This window comes from Trichomycterus rosablanca, chromosome 3, assembly GCF_030014385.1.
Source record: "Trichomycterus rosablanca isolate fTriRos1 chromosome 3, fTriRos1.hap1, whole genome shotgun sequence".
Classification (NCBI taxonomy): Eukaryota; Metazoa; Chordata; class Actinopteri; order Siluriformes; family Trichomycteridae; genus Trichomycterus; species Trichomycterus rosablanca.
This window is the reverse complement of record NC_085990.1, coordinates 41588461-41607718: the sequence shown is the minus strand read 5'-3', so window position 1 is coordinate 41607718 and position 19258 is coordinate 41588461. Positions and strand designations below refer to the sequence as shown.

At 38.5% G+C, this 19258-nt stretch overlaps 1 protein-coding gene across 2 annotated transcripts; it reads right to left on the bottom strand.

Annotated features, from left to right (window-relative positions):
• Positions 1-4348: 4348 nt before the first annotated feature.
• sybu (syntabulin (syntaxin-interacting)) lies at positions 4349-18805 on the bottom strand. Of its 2 annotated transcripts, none has more exons than XM_062991327.1 (8): positions 18795-18805; positions 11205-11262; positions 10935-11115; positions 9805-9993; positions 8095-8194; positions 7685-7834; positions 6154-6309; positions 4349-6042 (listed from the first exon to the last, which is right to left on the bottom strand). In XM_062991327.1, exons 2-8 carry the CDS (start codon positions 11226-11228, stop codon positions 4869-4871), a joined length of 1974 nt encoding a protein of 657 aa, XP_062847397.1. In that variant the 5' UTR covers positions 11229-11262; positions 18795-18805; the 3' UTR covers positions 4349-4868. The 2 variants fall into 2 exon arrangements, with proteins under 2 accessions (XP_062847397.1, XP_062847396.1); XM_062991326.1 differs by lacking the exon at positions 18795-18805 and adding an exon at positions 16334-16389.
• Between the last annotated feature and the right edge of the window lie 453 nt (positions 18806-19258).

The following is a 19258-nucleotide window of genomic DNA, read 5'->3' as shown; positions in this document are numbered from 1 at the left end:
TATGTTTATCACCTGTTTTTGACACACTGCAGTTTGCTGTATGGTGTTGGGTCACATCATGATAATGGAATATTATGATGTTCATTGGGAACAAGTGACTATTAATCATGTTGAATTTTTCTGGTAAAACAGTTAAGAAAAAAAACCTACAAACTTTAGCTCACAGTTATGTAAACAGTATTTAGCAAAATTACTAGAGATTGGCAAGTAAATCAGAAGAACTCTGGTAGTTTAATATTGCATATGTAATTCACATAGGTCGGTAGAGAAGTCAAAACACCTTAATAAGGGTGGCTCGGTGGGTAGCACTGTTGCCTCACAGCAAGAAGGTCCTGGGTTCGATCCCCAGGTGGGGCGATCCGGGTCTTTTCTGTGTGGAGTTTGCATGTTCTCCCGTGTCTGCGTGGGTTTCCTCTGGGAGCTCCGTTTTTTCCCCAGTCCAAAGACATGCAAGTGAGGTGAATTGGAGATACTAAATTGTCCGGAACTGTGTGAACTGATTAATCTTGTGTAATGAGTAACTATTGTTCCTGTCATGAATGTAACCAACGTGTAAAACATGATGTTAAAATCCCAATAAACAAACATCTTAATAAATATGCTAACAGCGAGGTAATCATTACATAGGCTCATATTTATGAATATGAGGTCATATTAGTGATAAAATCTTGAAAATTAATTACTAGGTGCCACTGTTGTTTTAACCCAGGAACTCCTCGGTTCGAAACTCGCTGTTGCCACCGGTCGACTGGGTGCCATCTAGCAGGCATAATTGGCAGTGCCTCCAGGGAGGGATGACCGGAATATATGGGCAGGGTTTTCAAATGCTGTGTAAGCACCCTGATTGGCGGATAGAGGCGCCTGTGCAGAGTGCATGGGTGGAAAAGGGGTCCATTAAGGGCTGCGAGTGGGTCGGAGGAGGCGTGAGCAGCAATATACTGTCCTCGACTGCAATCAGGGATCCCCCAGCAGCGGAAGACAAATTGACTATGCTAAATTGGTAGAAAAATGGGAAAAAAACGCATAAAATATATATAAAAAGATAAAATAATAATTACTAATTAAATAGTTTAAGGACTGTTACATCGAAGAATGCACACTACAATCTTGTAAAAGTCCATTTTGTTTTGGTTTTGAATCACGGGGGGAAGAAATGAAATGAAAATGAATATTTTGTCTCTACAAACTAATGTACATTTCATTAGCATTTTCAAAGCTTATGTAAGTTGGTGCTTTCCTGAACCGACTTAATACTGTAGTGCTGTAAATGGCAGCCTTCTAAAGCCCTGAAAGCCTGTCTCATTTTGATTCAAATAGCCCTCTGATTTAAGGATGAGCACATTCTTTTAAATAGGACTCTGGTGCATTTATAACATTGTGTGTAAATTAAATATAGAACACTTGTTAGAGCAGCATTTTTTTTCTTTTTGTTTTTTTGGTTTGTAGCTAAATCTCCAAAGCATGACAAGCTTATTCTTATGCAGCAATAGCTAATGAAATAAGACACTATAATAATTGGCTTTTTGAACATGTGTATTCCATTCTAATAGTTCTGTTTTGTGGCATGGCAATGTGGCACAGCTGGAAGAGTGTGTGCTTCAAAGCAACATTATTCCTGAGGTCCTGAGTTTCACTGAGGTTTGACCGGTTCTCCTTGTGTCTGTTTCCTTCAGTAACTCTGGTATCCTCTCACCTCTAAAAACGTGCAGAAGGTGACTGTTGCCTTGCCATGAAATGGCTCCTCTTTTTGATAATCTGATTGGATCAGCTGCAGATGACTCACCACCACTCAGTCTCTTACCTTTGTTCTCTTGCCTAATTTTGGGAGAGAGAGGTTACACAACTGTTATGCTCCTTCAGCAGCCTGTAATGTTCCCCTTATATATAAAAAATAAATAGGTGACAGTGGCAGCCTAGTGGGTAGAGTTGTGGGTTCACATCCTGGCTCTGCCATGCAGCCACTGTTGGGCCCTTGAGCAAGGCCTCTAAGCATTTTAGCTCCAGTTTTGACATACAATGGCTACCCATGTGCTTTAGAACCAGCTTCCAAAAAGCTGGAAGCTGCAAATAAAGAATTTCATTGTATTTAACATGTGTACAGTATATGTATATATGAGAAATAAAGGCATCCCTTCTGCCCTGGATTATCTGTGTTATACTTTGCTATAATATACAGTGTTTTGTTAGGCATGGGATTATATTCAACATGTATCAGGGTCATGACCATTTATTTTGTTTTATTAGGATTTTAACATCATGTTTAACACCCTTAAGTTACATCCATGACAGAAACAGTAGTTACTCATTACACAAGATTTATCCGTTCACAATGTTATATCAAACACAGTTATGGTCAATTTTGTATCTCCAATTCAACTCACTTGCATGTCTTTGGACTGTGGGAGGGCCCTGGAGCTCCTGGAGGAAACCCACGCAGACACGGGGAAAACATGCACTCCACACAGAAAGGACCCAGACCGTCCCACCTCGGGATCAAACCAAGGACCTTCTTGTTGCTGTGAGGCAACAGTGCCACCCCATGATCATTTAAATAGAATTTAGATCTTTGTGCATTTTACATTGTCATACATACAACAAAAACAAGCAGCTACATACAACATTCAACCTTAAGACATGATGTACAACTAATCAACATGTAACAGGACTCAAAGTGAAACTGTTGTTTATATCAAGAACACTCAAACTTTGTAAAATGCTTGCTTTTTCTCTGGGTGTGTACAAGATCCAATAAAAAGCCACTAATGCACTTCTCTTGTCAGCTCTGCCCAAAGGAACTTCCTGTCCACTTTAAAAGCCTTTAATGTTTAAAGGCTTTTATGTAAGATGCACTGTCATGAGAAGAAACAAAACAATTGATGGACTCAAGAAAACAGCAGGGTTAAGTTTTATAGGCCTGGAAAGCCACTGTTGTTTTAAGCAGATTCTTCATTTGAATGTTCTTTCTTCAGGTTTATTTATATAGTTTCGTTTTTTGAAGATTTTACATCACTTTTTTTAACAGCCTTCATTTTAATCCATCTGCCCGTCCAAAATCATGTAAATAAAAAACAACCCAGGCATAGCCAATCACATTGGTGTAAAGGCTAGACTGGTTTGTAAAAAAACACTTTCCCAGATAAGTAAAGGCTATCACAGCCACAAAGGGTGATGGGATTCCAAACTCCTGTTCTAACATTAGGTTAAAGCGGCATATAGATGTTTTTAAATTTAACTGCGAGCTCAAAACCCTCTGACATTAAAATCAGCATGTTACATTAATGCTTTTTCATGTTACTTTGGTTTTGTTTGCTTGATTTTGAAACTATGCAGACCCACAACATATCCGTAATATATTTAAAAATTCCACAATACCTTTTTATTGAGGGTGGTATGTGCATATTTTGTTGTACGGTGATCCTTACCTTGATTTGAGCCGACAACACTTGAACAAGCACTCAAAATATTACTGTTTAATATTACTTATTGTTTTTGGGGAGGCAGAGAATTTATTAGCAACTGTCGGCTTATATCACATGCTCTTGCACTTTTTATTATAGAAAAAGACTGAACACTGGTATATTTTTGCAGTTGAAAGCTTCACTATCCTCGATTCCTCTTCAGTACATTTGAAGACAATTTATGCTTTTAAAATCAGTGGTGATTTAAATTGATTTCTGGGCCACAGGTTCAAAAGTTAGGGCCTAAGATTAAAAAGGCAGCATTAAAAGATATTGGAATACTATATCTCAACTCTAAACTAGCAGAATTAATATCTGAAATTGTATTTAATTTAGGACCTGGTTTCCTTTTTCCTGTATGTGTTTGGTATATATTTATTTATTTTTATGCCTATTTTATTTATTTATTAGGATTTTAACGTCATGTTTTACACTTTGGTTACATTCATGACAGGAACGGTAGTTACTCATTACACAAGATTCATCTGCTTACAAGTTTAATGTCAAACAGTCATGGACAATTTTGTATCTCCAATTAACCTGGCTGCATGTCTTTGGACTGTGGGAGGAAACCCACACAGACATGGGGAGAACATGCAAACTCCACACAGAAAGGACCCGGACCCAGACCGCTCCACCTGGGAATCGAACCCAGGACCTTCTTGATGTGAGGAGACAGTGCTACCCACTGAGCCACCGTGCCGCCCTTTTTGCCTATAAAACACCCATGTTTTATTCATATTTACAAGTACAAAGTCAAAAGACTTCTGAAATGCACATATGCACTGAAGGTATATTAAATACTTACCTTAAAGATCAGCTGTTCTAAAAACTGCTGTAATTCTACATCATAATCGAATAAAGAATGCATTCTAAGACGAATTGTGGTACTCATGCTTTAATAATAAATATATTTATCCTGTCTGATACAAACAAATATTGCACAAAGCTCAGGCACATAAGGATTATTTGTACTGTAGCACTGACTAATAGAAGAATAGGTAAGGTCACAACAAGAAACGTGTAAAACATTCTACATGTGAAGGACAACAGCTTCACAACAAATAATGACCAGGCTTTGGCTGCGAGTTACTTTATAAGGAACACAAACACTCGAAAATAGACCTTCCAACTCTTAACCTTTAGTCAACTCCAGAAATGGCTAGCAGACAGCACAGTCATAACATGACCACCTGCTTAGATGATCAGGCTATAGCATTGAGCAGTATAACAAACGTGAGGAAAAACACAAGACAAATAAATCTATTTAACTTAACCCTTTGCCTACAATTACAGCAACTACACAGTGCCAAGTGTGAGAATTAATACTAAAGGTTCACCAATATTCAAACATACAAACAAATTAAGTTCCAAGTGCTCTTGTTAGATGTGGCCGGTGGTGAAGGACCCTTAGATGTGCGGCCCGTACGTGACAAGACGGAGAGAGTGCAGTCCCACGACGCAACAGCCACGAATCAAAGCTGCAATGTTGTACACCGGTGCCCCACCAACAGCGTCGTGCTGAGAATACAGCCAGGCCACTGTGGGAAGAACAGGAGCAGCTACAGCAGCCAGATCGACCAAAAATCTGTTGCTCCAGTAGCTTTTCCCCACCACAGCCTTCCCAGCACTGCTGTAATTATCCTTTACACCAAAATCTAGCTCTTCCATAAACCCTGGATACATATCAGGCTCTGAACTCTTAACTGCACCACCAGGATCTTGTGGAAACACCAATCTAGGTGGAGCAGAAACATTGGGAACACAGTTAAGTCCTCTTTCCGGGTTGATATCCATGGCTTGAGGCAGGATTTTGAGTGGCTCGTCTACTTGGGGAATGTTAGGTTCCTGTGCTTTGGGTATCTTTTGGAAAAGGTTGGACGTGGAGTGCTTCAGGCCTGAAGCCCCAGTGTTTTGAAGCTTCAGCAGATTTAAAAGCAGAGCCTGGATGTCAGCAGGACAGAAGATTTCATCAGTCTGGACTGCCTTCTCTTCAGAATCTGGAGGGGTCTCGCTGTAATTTTGATACTTCAGGCTTTTTTCTGTGTTCTCAGAAGTACTCTGTACCAAAGTTGAGACTCCCGGTCCTGGCTGGTTGATAAGCTTGTCATTGCACTGGCTGGAATCTACAGCTGTGGACATCAGAACTTTCTCCAAGATGTCCATCTGGTTGGCCAGGTCATCATTCGCCAGCAGCCCACTGTCTGCCATCTCTTCCATGGCCTGATCTGCAACATGCAGCTTGTCTTCGAGTTTCCCTGCAGTTGGCTTTTCTGGAGAATCGCAGATGAAGTCCAGGGTGGACTCTTCATGCCAGTTGGCACCACTCTGGGCAAGCTCCATGCTGTGCAGCAATGACTCCAGCTTTCTGTTCTGGATGTTGATGTCAATGAAGTACTTCTGAATACCCTTATCCTTCTCCATCAGACTGTTCTTCATTGTCTCAACTACTTGCCGGAGCTGTTTGATCTCTTTACGCGCTTCCTTAAGAGCTAGCTGAGCCTCCACACGGTGGCACTCCTCCTCGATCCAGTCCTCACGCATCCGGCCCAGCTGGGACTTTAAGTCCTGGATCTCGGAGTCCCTGGTGGATGAAAATGCATCATTACATACAGCTTTTATAGCCGCTACTGAGAGATCTAAATGTAGACATATGTATGAATGTGTATGAATAATATACACCAGTGAGACACACCGATCGAAAATGATTTGCTCTGCATCACGAAGCTTGGTCCGGAGGTGGCGAATAACAACTTCTTTCTGTTGTAGTGGTGTCAGGTATTGCTCTGGGTTGGGAGGCTTGATGCCATGATTGTCCCCACATGAATGGTAACTTCCAGAATTGGTCCTTCTGTGAGCAAAACACAGCCATGTGTTCATGTTTTAAATAGCTTACTTACGTATATATAAGGCTAATAACTGCACAGCTACAGTATGCTGGGTTCAAACATCATATAAGTGAGATTTTAGTATGTAATGGAATGAAGTCTGGGAGCTAATCCATCTAAAATCTAGTATTTTAACATCATGTTTTACATATTTTGGTTACATTTATGACAGGGCAAGTAATTACTCATTAGATAAGATTCATCAATTCAAGTCTTTAATGTCAAACACAGTCATGGACAATTTTGTATCTCCAATTGCATGTCTTTGGACTGTGGAAGGAAACCGGAGCTACTGGAGGAAACTCATGCAGACACGGGAAGAACATGCAAACTCCACACAGAAAGGACCTGGACAGCTCCACCTCAGAATCAAACCCAGGACCTTCTTGCTGTGAGGAACTACAGCACCATTAATAGAAAAAGCAAACGTGAATTTAATGCAAGGGAATGCCTGCTGCTCTAAATTGGCTCTAGGTAAGCACTGACTGAACTGAGTGAATGATGCTCTGTGATGTACATCTGTGATGTAATCTAGGTAGGTTTTAGACATAAAGACCCTCAGCAGGTTGTGACAGTTGGGGATGAATTATATGGATAGCGTCTATAACAGTCAACACTTGTCATCAAAACCAGCTTCAGTATGATGATAAAATCTAAAACTATACGCATATAAAGACTAATTCTACAGGGCCAGATATGATCTCATAGCAATATACATCTGAAGTAGTAGGCTAGTAACATGTTTATGGGCCAATTCAAGGCTTTGTAAGATCAGAGACAAAGACAGCAATGGTCATGCACACTACTGTACTAAACTGCCAGTAAAATAAATGTACCAACAGTTGCATCATACAGGGACAGGACCCACCAAACATAGATGAAACTATGCAAAATCTGTGTGGAAAGAGTTACGTTTGGAACACCTTTGTCAAATTTCATCTTTTGTTGATTTTTCTAAATAAACGTTATCCACATTAAAATCAAAATGCAGTATTTTTCAGTAATTTCAGGGCACACTTCTATTTACTGAACTGAACATATTGTAAACGCTTTATTTCAACATGGTACATAGTCACCTTTCACAAAGGTTTCTATGTGTTCTTGTCAAGCATCAACTATAATGACAACTAGATGAAATAATGCTTGATCAGGGTCTTCCACTGGTCTTGTTGGCCCAGATTTCAATTCTTTTCCATCATTAATACACTTGAACCAGGGCATGAGCTAATCATCAAGCCCTCTATTATCTGGATCAGGAGCGCTGGGAGCTGGGATTGCAGAGCGCCTCTAACACTGCTCTAAATAATACAGCGTATAGGTAGGAATAATGCATCATACCTGCTGGTGGGGCTAGAGTTGTTGCCATTGTGTGAGGATAGGTGAGTTTTTGGGGGTGTCCTGTATGGTGCATATAGTTCTGCATCACGGGGGGCAGTGGGGCTTCCTGGTGGCTTAAACACAGGCCGGCTTCTGATGGGCTGCACACAACTAAAGAGCAGTGGACAAAGCACAACAGGTCATTAAAACAACCAAAAAATTAACTGGGGACCCCCCACCCCAAAATGGGGACAACAACAAGTACATTGTCAATAATGTAAACAATTTTGCTAAGACAATTTCTAATGCGGAAGGCAGAAAAATGAAATTTCCTCAGCTTTTTTTTCAACTGCAATTAATCCTATTTGCATTAGCAAAATCGACAATTAATCAAAATGTTAATACTAAAATTGTAGGTTTTTACACTTTACCTGTGTGAGAAACTCTTTTTTCCTGTTGAGTTGCTAAGCAGAGACCCACGAGACTTTAAGCTTCCAGTGCTACTGGAGGAACTGAAGTCAGCCTCACTGCCTGCCAGACATAAAAGAGGGTTCTGCATGTATTACTAAACCATAAGATTCACAAACTCTACAAAAAAAGCAAGATTAAGGCCCCAAGACTAAGAATTAGTGCTAGAACAACCACCAAGGAACCTTAAAACCAAAGTTTTATTTGCATTAAACATACTTTTCACTAAATATAATAACAGTAAGTAGTGGCATCCTGAGCCTTTACTGCAAACACCACCAAATAAAAGCAGGGTCTTCCTTCCTTTTTACTCAGTGCATTAAATTTTAACATGACTGCCACTTTAAAGCTCATGCTCATAACTCTGTCACACTTCTAAAAAAAAGTAACCATCAAGGACTGTGATACCACCTGACCAAATACAGTGCTGTTTGTTCCATTTTATTTGTATTAAAACCTAATCTCATTTAAAGTTACCTGAGAAACATCTCTTTCCTTTAGATAAAACCATAATAACATGTGCAATTTAATCTTGTGAAGAACAAAAAAAACAAAACAAATAAACTGCTTAACCTAACTAACAATTTCTTAGTGTTGTCGTGAGTTTTACTGCTGGTCAAAGCTTTCAGCCAATAGGATTAGTTAATTATGTCTAATTAACCTGATTGGCCAGCTGTAGTGCAATTGACTAACCAATCACAAAAAGGAAGGCCCAATCAGGTAAGCAACACCTGTCTCTGTATGGCTTGGTGAACTTACAGATTTAATCGTGGAAGAAAAGCATTTTATATACAGATATACTTTACTCAGTGATGATAACTGTCAATAATATGTTAGTGAATGTTTAGACATTTATAAGTCATTTATAATAATTGGCTATACTAAAAACTAAAGAAAGCCACAGTAAAACAATCACCAATAAAAGCATTGTATTACTTAATTTTAAAGTGTTACAAATGTTTACAATGCATAAAACGGTTACCTTTTTGGTTAATTCATTTACATGTAATTACTTCTTGTAAGATTAAGCAACACAACTGAATGACTTTCTATATTTGAATATGTAGAGTTTTAATGTCGTCAGACCACTGCTGGGATCCAGGTTCAAACCGTCAGTGGTGCTATAGACCAGCATTATGTCTATATACAGACATATTTTGCATGGGGTGTTACTGCATTGTGCCAGTGATTCCAGCAATACCAGACCCACTGTGACCCTGACCAGGATAAACCAGTGGTAAAACATAAAAATAAAATTAATATCTGATTTGATAGGCAGCAGCAAGAATGTCCTTGGTTTGATACCCATGTTGAGTGGTCAGGGTCCTTTCTGTGTGCGCACAGTTTAAAGACATACAGTCAGGCCAATTGGAGACAAAAAATTGTGAATGTGTGAGTGTGTGTTTGCCCTGTGATGGACTGGCGACCTGTCCGGGGTGTTTCCTACCATTCGCCCAGTGAATTGTACCCACCGTGACCCTGAATCAGATGAAGTGGTGGTAATGAAAGAATGATCTGACTTGATTTTATATAAAAACTCTTACATTTATAAATACTAAACATTTTTCCAATTGTTTATTTTTTCAATTACATGTTTAAATATACAATGACTTTTTTGTTTATAGTCACAGGAACAAATACATGATACATGCTCCTAGACTTTATACTCTTACCCCTGTGCAACTTGGAGGGCCGTAGCTGCTCCCTCTTGTGCTTTTGTGCTGGGGTACCCCACTCAGCCATCACATTCACTCTGACCCTCTTGACCTTGGTCTTGGACTCCACTGGAGAGGGGCTGTTGTCTGAGCCAGATCGCATCTTAGTGGGAGTAGCGCACTGACTGCTTGGACATCCAGTGTCATCTGAAACCAAAGAAGTACCAATAAACAATGCCAGAATCTACTATGGGTTAAGTACAAGTCAAACTTGAGAGTGTGTTCTGTGTCAAAAAGCTTTGTATATTATTACAGTACATTGCTAAAAGTATGTGTTCACTTCTCTTTACTGTTGACTAAGTGTTTTAACCATATCCATTGCTAACAGGTGTATAAAATCAATCATATGCTTCAAATGTTGGTTTGGAAAAGGCTCTTTTTTAGTCCAGAGTGACTGTGCTCCTGTGCGAGGACCATAAAAACATGCTTTAGCAAATTAGATATAAAGAAAGTCCAGTGTCCTGCACAGAGCCCCGGCCTATATTTAACTGAACACCTTTGAAATAAACTGAAATGTTGATTGCAAGACCTCATGGGCGGCATGGTGGCTAAGTGGGTAGCACTGTCACCTCACAGCAAGAAGGTCCTGGGTTCGATCCCCAGGTGGGGCGGTCTGGGTCCTTTCTGTGTGGAGTTTGCATGTTCTCCCCGTGTCTGCGTGGGTTTACTCCGGGTGCTCCGGTTTCCTCCCACAGTCCAAAAACATGCAAGTGAGGTAAATTGGAGACACCAAATTGTCCATGACTGTGTTCGATATAACCGTGTGAACTGATGAACCTTGTGTAAACTACCGTTTCCTGTCATGAATGTAACCAAAAGTGTAAAACATGACGTTAAAATCCTAATAAACAAACAAACAAGCAAGACCTCATAAAGGTTTTTGACTGAATGGGTATAAATTAGCACAGTGGTGGATTGTCTTCCCAAAAGGCTGTTATAGCCACAATGGGCAACTTAATAGCAGAAAATAAACTACATATGTTAAAAATAAATGCACAAATAGTCTTAAGCAGTAGTCTATAGTCTTGTGGTTGAAGAATTACGGACACTTGTAATTGGACAGTTCTGAACATAGGGATGCACTATACCTGATGAATAGCTGTTGGGACTGATAGTTCTTTCTGCATGGTCTTTGGCGGTATTATATTCCTTGCCCTCTTCCTCAGACAGTATTAGCTCAGAAATCGGAGATCCTCTGAGACAGAAATGTTGAGGCATTGGACGGGGGATGCGGCTTCGGGCACTTTCCTTTTCAGATATCTTTTTGATCTAAAGTAAATTTGCAGTTACTTACTAAATATTGAGACTTTTGAATTAAACATGAAACTGTAAAAGTAAGAAAAATGAAGAGCAAGTACCTTGTATGATTTGAATTGTTCCATTTTCAGTCGAATAACACTTAAGCTATTAGTAAATCTGTAAACAAAAACAAGTTAGGTACATAAAAATGGCAACAATATGTAAAATCTTAATAATCATGGCAGACCATCATCTATTGGCACTTTCTAGATGTCTCTCTATGTTCCCCATTTTATTTTCTTAGTTTCTCTAGTCATGACCAATGTTGCTCAGTTACTAGTGTCAGTTACACAGCAAAAGCAGTGTTTTATATGTTTACTAGAGTCTGTCTTGTATACGTATATCCAGTCTTATATTAGTAAGAAATAATATATAGTAAGAACTGAAAATAATATATTAGTAAGAACTGTTTTTGTATTATACTGATTCATTGTTTTAGGCATATATAATCTTCATCTTTCTTTGTTATATGTTGGGCATATATGCTTCATAGTAATGGGTGTCTGACAGGCTTCACATAGTGTAGGATTGTCTCCCCCTATTAGGTGTTCATGCATCAATTTGGAATGGTCGATTCTACATCTTGAGTAAATTACTTGATCTATGTGTATTCCATCTTGTGTTCTTGGTTCTTTCCCTAATATAGGGGTGTATCTCATATAGTTTATTGTTTGTTTGAGGGTCCCATAAGGCTTGTTGGGGAACCAAATGTTGTTCCTCTATTGCATTAAATAAGCTTTTTGGCTACTTTATTTTGAAGAGTGTGGTGTAGGTTGAATATCCTAGCCTGGCTTATAGTTGTTTTTTAGAGTGTGATTACAACAACGGTTTGTAGTTGGTGTCTGCCTCACTACATTCAAGCAATGAGTCACTCAAATTTCCAGAATCGTTCCATTGTAAAGGAAACTGGGTGGTCTTCCAACTCTGATCCATAAATATTTACAAGCCTTTTGTTCTTTTTTAATTGTTATGCTGCACCATAGTCTCTCTACAGTGTAACAGTGCTGACAGTTAGACTGCAGCATAAAGCTTTTCTCAAACTGAGCTGTTGGTAATACAACAAAATTTTAAATACACCAATATGTTTGTAATATACCAACATGCATGTGCCAATTAAAGTGCAAAACCGAAAAGAACAACTACTGTTCGATGTCAAAAGAAAAATAAATTATGCGGCATTAAGTGGCATTTTAGTTAATGACACGTGAACCAGTGAAAGCCACAGATCTAGGCAGTTTCAGAAGACTGGCACATAAAGTGTGTGGAAAGTTCAGTTTAGTATTAAAGCTTGTGTAAACCTAGTAGGTTTTATGCTATCGACTGGCCTCGGGAAGGGGGGTTGAGATAGAGGGATGGTACCCTGTGTTTCTGGTAGAACTGGACCTGCCGCGAGTGGATATGCCACCATAATTTGGTATTTTGTGTTTCAGTGTCGTTAACAGAATGGGTGCTAGGTAGAAATACAACCAACCTGGACAGAATTACATTCACCCACTGGCTTACCTAGTCACACACCTAGAAGCAAGTTTAAATAACAAATCTAGCACTATGTTTTTTTTGCAATGTATAGGATTACCAGTGTTCCCATATCCAACCCACATGGACAGGAAGAATATCACAATAAGAATAACCAGGTAAGGAAAGCACATGTGACCCTAGAGCTGTGCAGCACCAACACTATCTGCAGTCATGCTACCTCTTTGGTCAAATCATCACATGTTGGGGGTGTTTAGATTCTTTTAAATCTTTATTTAAATAATTTAAAATTAAAAAATTTGCTTATATTTACATAATACAACAAAGTGATCAGTAAAAATTAGGGCTGTCAACGATTAAATTTTTTAATCGCGATTAATCTCAGAATTTCATATAGTTAATCGCGATTAATCGCATAGGTTTTTTTTTTTTAAAAAGGAGGTGGTTTTAATGTTATGGCTGATCGGTGTACATACACTAACACACAAAAACTCATTCACAATCAACACAGTCTTGTTCCCTGGGTTCTGACAACTCATACTAGTGACTATATTACTTGCATCTTTTCACAATATTGCATTGTTTTTGCACCTTATTCTCACCTTATTCTACCTGCTGCTATATAAACCCTACGCTGCTAACTGGATATTGGAATACGTTTTTATTAGGGCTGTCGAAGTTAACGCGATAATAATAACAACAACAACAACAACGCGTTCCAGGGTTGCCAGATTGGGCGGTTATCCGCCAAATTGGGCGGATTTTGTTGGAAAACAATTTAATAGCATTTAAATAACACTTCTGTTTAAAAGAAAATATTCAGTTTTAAGAAGCACCAAAAGAATATTAAAAGTAAAGTCAATTTTCAATGCTGATTTGGCTTAATAGTGTTGGTCAGTCTGTATCATATTCTTGAAATGATAAAGTATTGCAAAGGAATATCTTTGAAATTCTTCCTCATAATGTTACGGTTGCTATATTTTGGTTTTTCACTTGTCAGGGAAAATTAAGAGAGAAAAAAGCTTATTATTATCATGCGTGTGATATATATCATTTACGTGATCTGCGTATCACGTTACCACTGTACGTCACTGAGCTGATAGGTGTATCACGTGACCAGCGGGTAACGGCGTGTTATGTTTAAGTGTGATGCTCCAAGTCAGTGTTGCCAACTTAGCGACTTTGTCGCTATATTTAGCGACTTTTCAGACCCCTCTAGCGACTTTTTAAAAAAAAAGCGACTAGCGACAAATCTAGCGACTTTTTCTGGTGTTATTGGAGACTCGAACGTGAAAACACACATTGTTCTGCAGTTACTGTCCTCAAGCACGGGCGGTCAGTATCACAGTCAGTGTTGCCAGATTGGGCGGGTTTCCACCAAAATGAGCGGATTTTGTTGGAAATTGGCAGGGAAAAACACACTTTGGCAGGTGGACAAAATTTGGGCTGGTTTGTAATTATTTTGGCAGCTTAAAATATAAATAAAAAAAGCTATTGCTAAAGCAGGTGGAATATAAATAGGTCTCCCTTCTCCCTACCTTCTCCCACCACATCCAACCTGTTGTCAAAAGTTTGATTGACAGGTTATTCTTTCCAGTCCAAGACACTGTTGCCACGCCCATCAATACAGTGATTCATATGTTAGACAAGTGATTTGAGTTGAATATGAAGGTAAGCAAGTATCATATGTACGAGAGGTTGAACTTTCATTGCTTGCAAGTTTATTTTTATTTACATGCAAAGGGTTGTGTGTCCTAACAAATTGTTGTGTGGCTCATATGCAAATTAGGCAATGACGTCATTTAGCGACTTCTAGCGACTTTTAGGACAGCCAATAGCTACTTTCCTTACTGAGGAGTTGGCAACACTGCTCCAAGTTGTGGATTAAGCAATAAAGACAACACGTTCTCCACATAACTAGTGTCATTTGTATTTCGTGGTTAAGTACAAAACATAACAATGCGGGTCTTCGTGATGTAATTCTACATGGCACTCACTGCCTGTATAGGTAAATTTTTCCTGTATAGAATTTGCGTTAACGGCACTATTTTTTTTAATCGCGTTAAATTGAGATCGCGTTAATGCGTTATTATCGCGTTAACTTTGACAGCCCTAGTAAAAATCTTTATATCTTTCTTCTTTCAAGAAAATTCTAATACACACATTTTTCTTTATACTGCATTTTACAAAATGTTAACTTTTCTGGACATGGGGTTTGTACAATATTATACAGCACAAAGCACTGGCCTGTAATTTTGTTTGTACTCCAACCAACATGAGAACAAATAATTCCCAAAGAGCACATAAAAGGTAATCATGCAAACAGACGGACTAAAATGTTTGTTCAATGTTATAATTAATGTTCTATGGTACCAGTAAATGATGGGTAAAATATTGCTTTTCCTCGAAGCCACATACACCACATACCGTTAGATTTGGCAATATTTGCAGAGTGCAGAGTATAAACCTAATATATTACAGAGTAACTGCAAAGCAAGTTAAAATTGTGTGATGTTTTATAAAACACAAAAGTAAATTATAATTAAAGTGGTAACTCGTTTCTTTAAGCAATATAATTTTATGAATTTCTGTATTTTAATATGTAAAGCTTTAATGTCATCAAAGCACTGCTGGGATCCAGGTTTGAACCCTCAGCAGTGCTATAGGCCAGCCAGTTGTCTACATGCAGACATAGTTGGCTATGTCTGAGGGGGGATGGCTGTCTGCCGTGTGTCACCTCACAGCAAGAATGTCCTTGGTTTGATACCCATGTTGAGTGGTCAGGGTCCTTTCTGTGTTAAGTTTGCATGTTCTTTCTGTGCCCGCACAGTATAAAGACATGCATTCAGGCCAAATCAAGTTCAAATGTGTGTGATGTTTTATAAAACACAAAAGTAAATTATAAATAGAGTGGGACACGGGCACAGCAGGTAGTGCTCCACAGCTTCAGGGTTTTTGTGACCTATATTTAATCCTTACCTTTAGTCAGATATCATGCATGTACATCTCTAACATTGAACATGATGAAGTAAAGAATATTATGGATGTAAAAATAAATGAATAAAGTGATTATATGTTTGCACATGTGTATTTATATACTCGTCAGTGTATGTTATACTGGTGTATCAGTACTACATAAAAATATGTAGGCATATATTGCATTTACTTGAGCATGGCAAGGTGGCACAGCTGGTAGAGATGTCGCAGCAACATGGATCCTAAGTTTGATATTTGAAGTTATATGAAGTCCTACGCTATTTATGATTATATATTATAATATAACCCTAGAAAGCACTTTCTAATTTAACAAGACCTCTACACATGACTTTTATTGTGAAACCTGTAAACAAGTCTGGTAAGCAAGTCGTTCACAAGTTTATTCTGTTCTCAGGCTCACTGAAACATTAAATGTCAATGTTAAGAATGTAATAATTTTAAATACCACAGTATAAACACAGCAATTAATTATTTAAGTCACATAACCCCCGCTATACTAAGTGACCAGCACTACTCCAATGACCAGAACATCCCTGCTGCTAATGTCGGACAGTTCATTATTTTTATGTGACCAATATTAGCTGTGCCAGCTGTATTAGGTCGGTGAAACATTATGCCAATTAAAAATATATATTTTAAAATGCGCACATTGAAAATGTATCAGTGGAAACAATTTTAATGGCGTCAGACGGATGTTGGAACGTAACAAACTTACGCTTTTAGCTGCTGCAGTGCATCTTCAGTGGTATCGTTTGCTAACGCTGTTTATACAAGCGAACTTAACAGGAGACCTGAGGGGATTTTATTAGAGATTGGCTAGGTCAGGACCTAATTGTACATGCTACTTCCGTTTAGCAGGTAGCTCACAGTGTTCCGTACAGTTAACTTCTCGTCTTTTTCTTATTTTGTGATGTTTGTTGTTGACCTAATTATAATTAATACACATTCGGTTAGTTCTAGAAGCTTCCCCAGCTGAAAAAAAAGTCTGGACACGCAAACTGACTTTAGCAACTGCTGGTCTGATTTAATGGTTTATGAGGAGGATGTTGGTCAGGCTGGTTTTAGTTAGCCAGGCTGATTGTAAATGATCTAGCTGGATGGGTGTGTAGTTTGATTTGGGGTTAACTCATGTCTAACTCTTTCATTTTCTTTACATTTACATTTCGCAGACACTTTTATCCAAAGTGACTTACAGTGCTGTGACAGCATTCTGTCTAAGCAATTGAGGGTTAAGAGCCTTGCTCAAGGGCCCAACAGTGGCAACCTGGCAGTGATGGGGCTTGAAGCAGCAACCTGTCGAATACTAGTCCAGTACCTTAACCACTAGGCTACAACTGCCCTAGGTTTACAAGGCATATTAACCCTTCTTAGAGAGATAGTCATGCCCCTCCAAAGCCATAAAACCAGACCACCCTAACTGCTGAACAGATTAGTCAGTTTGGGCTGGTCTAGTTAGTTGTCCAGCTGGTCTTTCAGCCTGACCAACAGAACCTTGTAACATCTACAACCCCTCCAAAACCATCAAATCATACCAACATTTGAAAAGCTCAGATGAGGACAGTCAGTGCATTGAGCTTCACCGTGATGTTAAACTTACCCTTAGATTTACCCCTGTAAAATTTTATGTAAAATGTTTAAAATCTGCTTTGCCCTGACTATCCTTTTTTTGTAGATATGATCTTTATTCTCTGCATTATCCTTGGCTTAGATGCACAGTTAAAAAATGCGAAAAGGATCTCCAAACTTACATGCTTATTGTGTAAATAGTGCAAATAATTGCAAGGACTGGTTGAATTTACATTATTCTTAAATTTGCAAATTTTAGGAGGCACAGCAATGGCATTTACACAGTCTGTTTTAAGAAATAATCCGGTGTCATTTTAGCATAATCCATTCACCTCTGCTACAGCTGACATGTAATTATTAAAAACAGTAATTTTGGTGTTTCTGTCTACTGTAAAAAGAATAGAAAAATGTTAGTCACCAATGACAAAGTTATGTGTAATTATTTTAAATCTTTAAATCTTTATAATTCTTCTTTTAATTATCAAGTAGTTCATCAAAGGGAAATATTTAGATCATGGCTCATTATGCTTGGATACTTAATTTAATGTTGGCCAGACATATGAAGTAGTAGTTATTTATGAAGTTGTGTACATGATTTCTGGCATACACATTATACATTAAATTTGGTTAAATCAAAAGTCATTGTTTAATAGGTCAGATTTGATTACATAATTGCATTTTCCATAAAGGAAACCACAGCAGTTCAAAGCTGGTTATATAAGTCTAAATGTGCATACGTCATTGCATGTAACGTAACCAAACTCATAAGAGGTTTATCACATGAGTGACTTTTTACATGCTTTTACTTTAGGTCCAAATGCCATGGTTTATAATGGGCAGATTAGAAGCTTAACCCAAAAAATATGAGCTTGACTTTTCCTAATAAAATGTGTGCTGTTGAATTTAGGTAAAATGTACATTGAACGTTTTTACCCCTCAAAAGCTAAGCACTGGGTCCCTTAGTTTACTGTACATTGTTCAATGTGTTTTTTGTAATCACCCCTGCTGCCAGTTTTTGTAAACTTCACTGTGCTTGTTATTAATCTAATGGGGCTGCTTCTAATGATTCTAGCTTAGAGTAGAAACCTTATAAGAAACCTTTCACTTCCTTACAGTTATTTTTAGGTAACGATTTAGAAGATGTGGGTCATTGACAAGAAACTGGAACACAACTCTATTTTAACTTAATTCTAATAAAAACAACTAATGTACTCTTGCTTTAAAACCCCAAATTATCTGATTTTGTGTAAAGCTCTAGTTATGCCAGAAACTTGCAGTTTGACACTCATGACAGGACAGGTAGTTACAGATTACACACAATTCATCAGTTCAAGTTTGATGTCAAACTCCTTCATGGGCAATTTTGTATCTCCAATTCACCTAACTTACATGTCCTTGGACTGTGGGAGAAAACCAGAGCACCCGGAGGAAACCCACGCAGACACGAGAAGAACATGCAACTCTACACAGAAAGAACCCGGATTGCTCTATTCGGGAATCAAACCCAGGACCTTCTTGCTGTGAGGTGACAGTGCTACCCACTGAGCCACAGTGCCTCCCACTAAAAGATTGCAGCCAGAAATGATCTGTGTATTAATGTGAAGCCTTGCCTCTTCAGAGTTTAACACCAGCAGAGGAGTTTTTGGTTTTGATGCTTGGAAGTTGAATTCTCCCCCTATTGGATAACATACATAGTGATTATGCAGGGCAGATTTTTAGACAGATTGTTTTAGGGCAATATTTAACATACAAAACAGAAAGCAGTATACTTTAAATTATATATTTACATATTGTTGAATATGTTTTACTGAAATTCTTTTGGTATTTATTGTCAAAACGTCATGTTTTACAAACTTTGGTTACATTCATGACAGAACTGGTAGTTACTGGTTACACAAGATTCACCAGTTCACAGGTTTTTATATCAAGCACAGTCATGGACAATTTTGTATCTTCAATTCACCTCGCTTGCATGTCTTTGGACTGTAGTAGGAAACCGGAGCTCCCAGAGGAAACCCATGCAGACATGGGGAGAACATGCAAACTCCACACAGAAAGGATCCGGACTGCTCCA

Excerpts from the sequence above, each read along its gene's own strand:
- sybu (XM_062991327.1), bottom strand. The coding sequence starts at position 11,228 with ATGGAACAATTCAAATCATACAAG. Across the intron at positions 11,116-11,204 it reads AACAATTCAAATCATACAAG|ATCAAAAAGATATCTGAAAA; the intron begins GTACTTGCTCTT and ends AATTTACTTTAG. Across the intron at positions 9,994-10,934 it reads TCCCAACAGCTATTCATCAG|ATGACACTGGATGTCCAAGC; the intron begins GTATAGTGCATC and ends CTTTGGTTTCAG.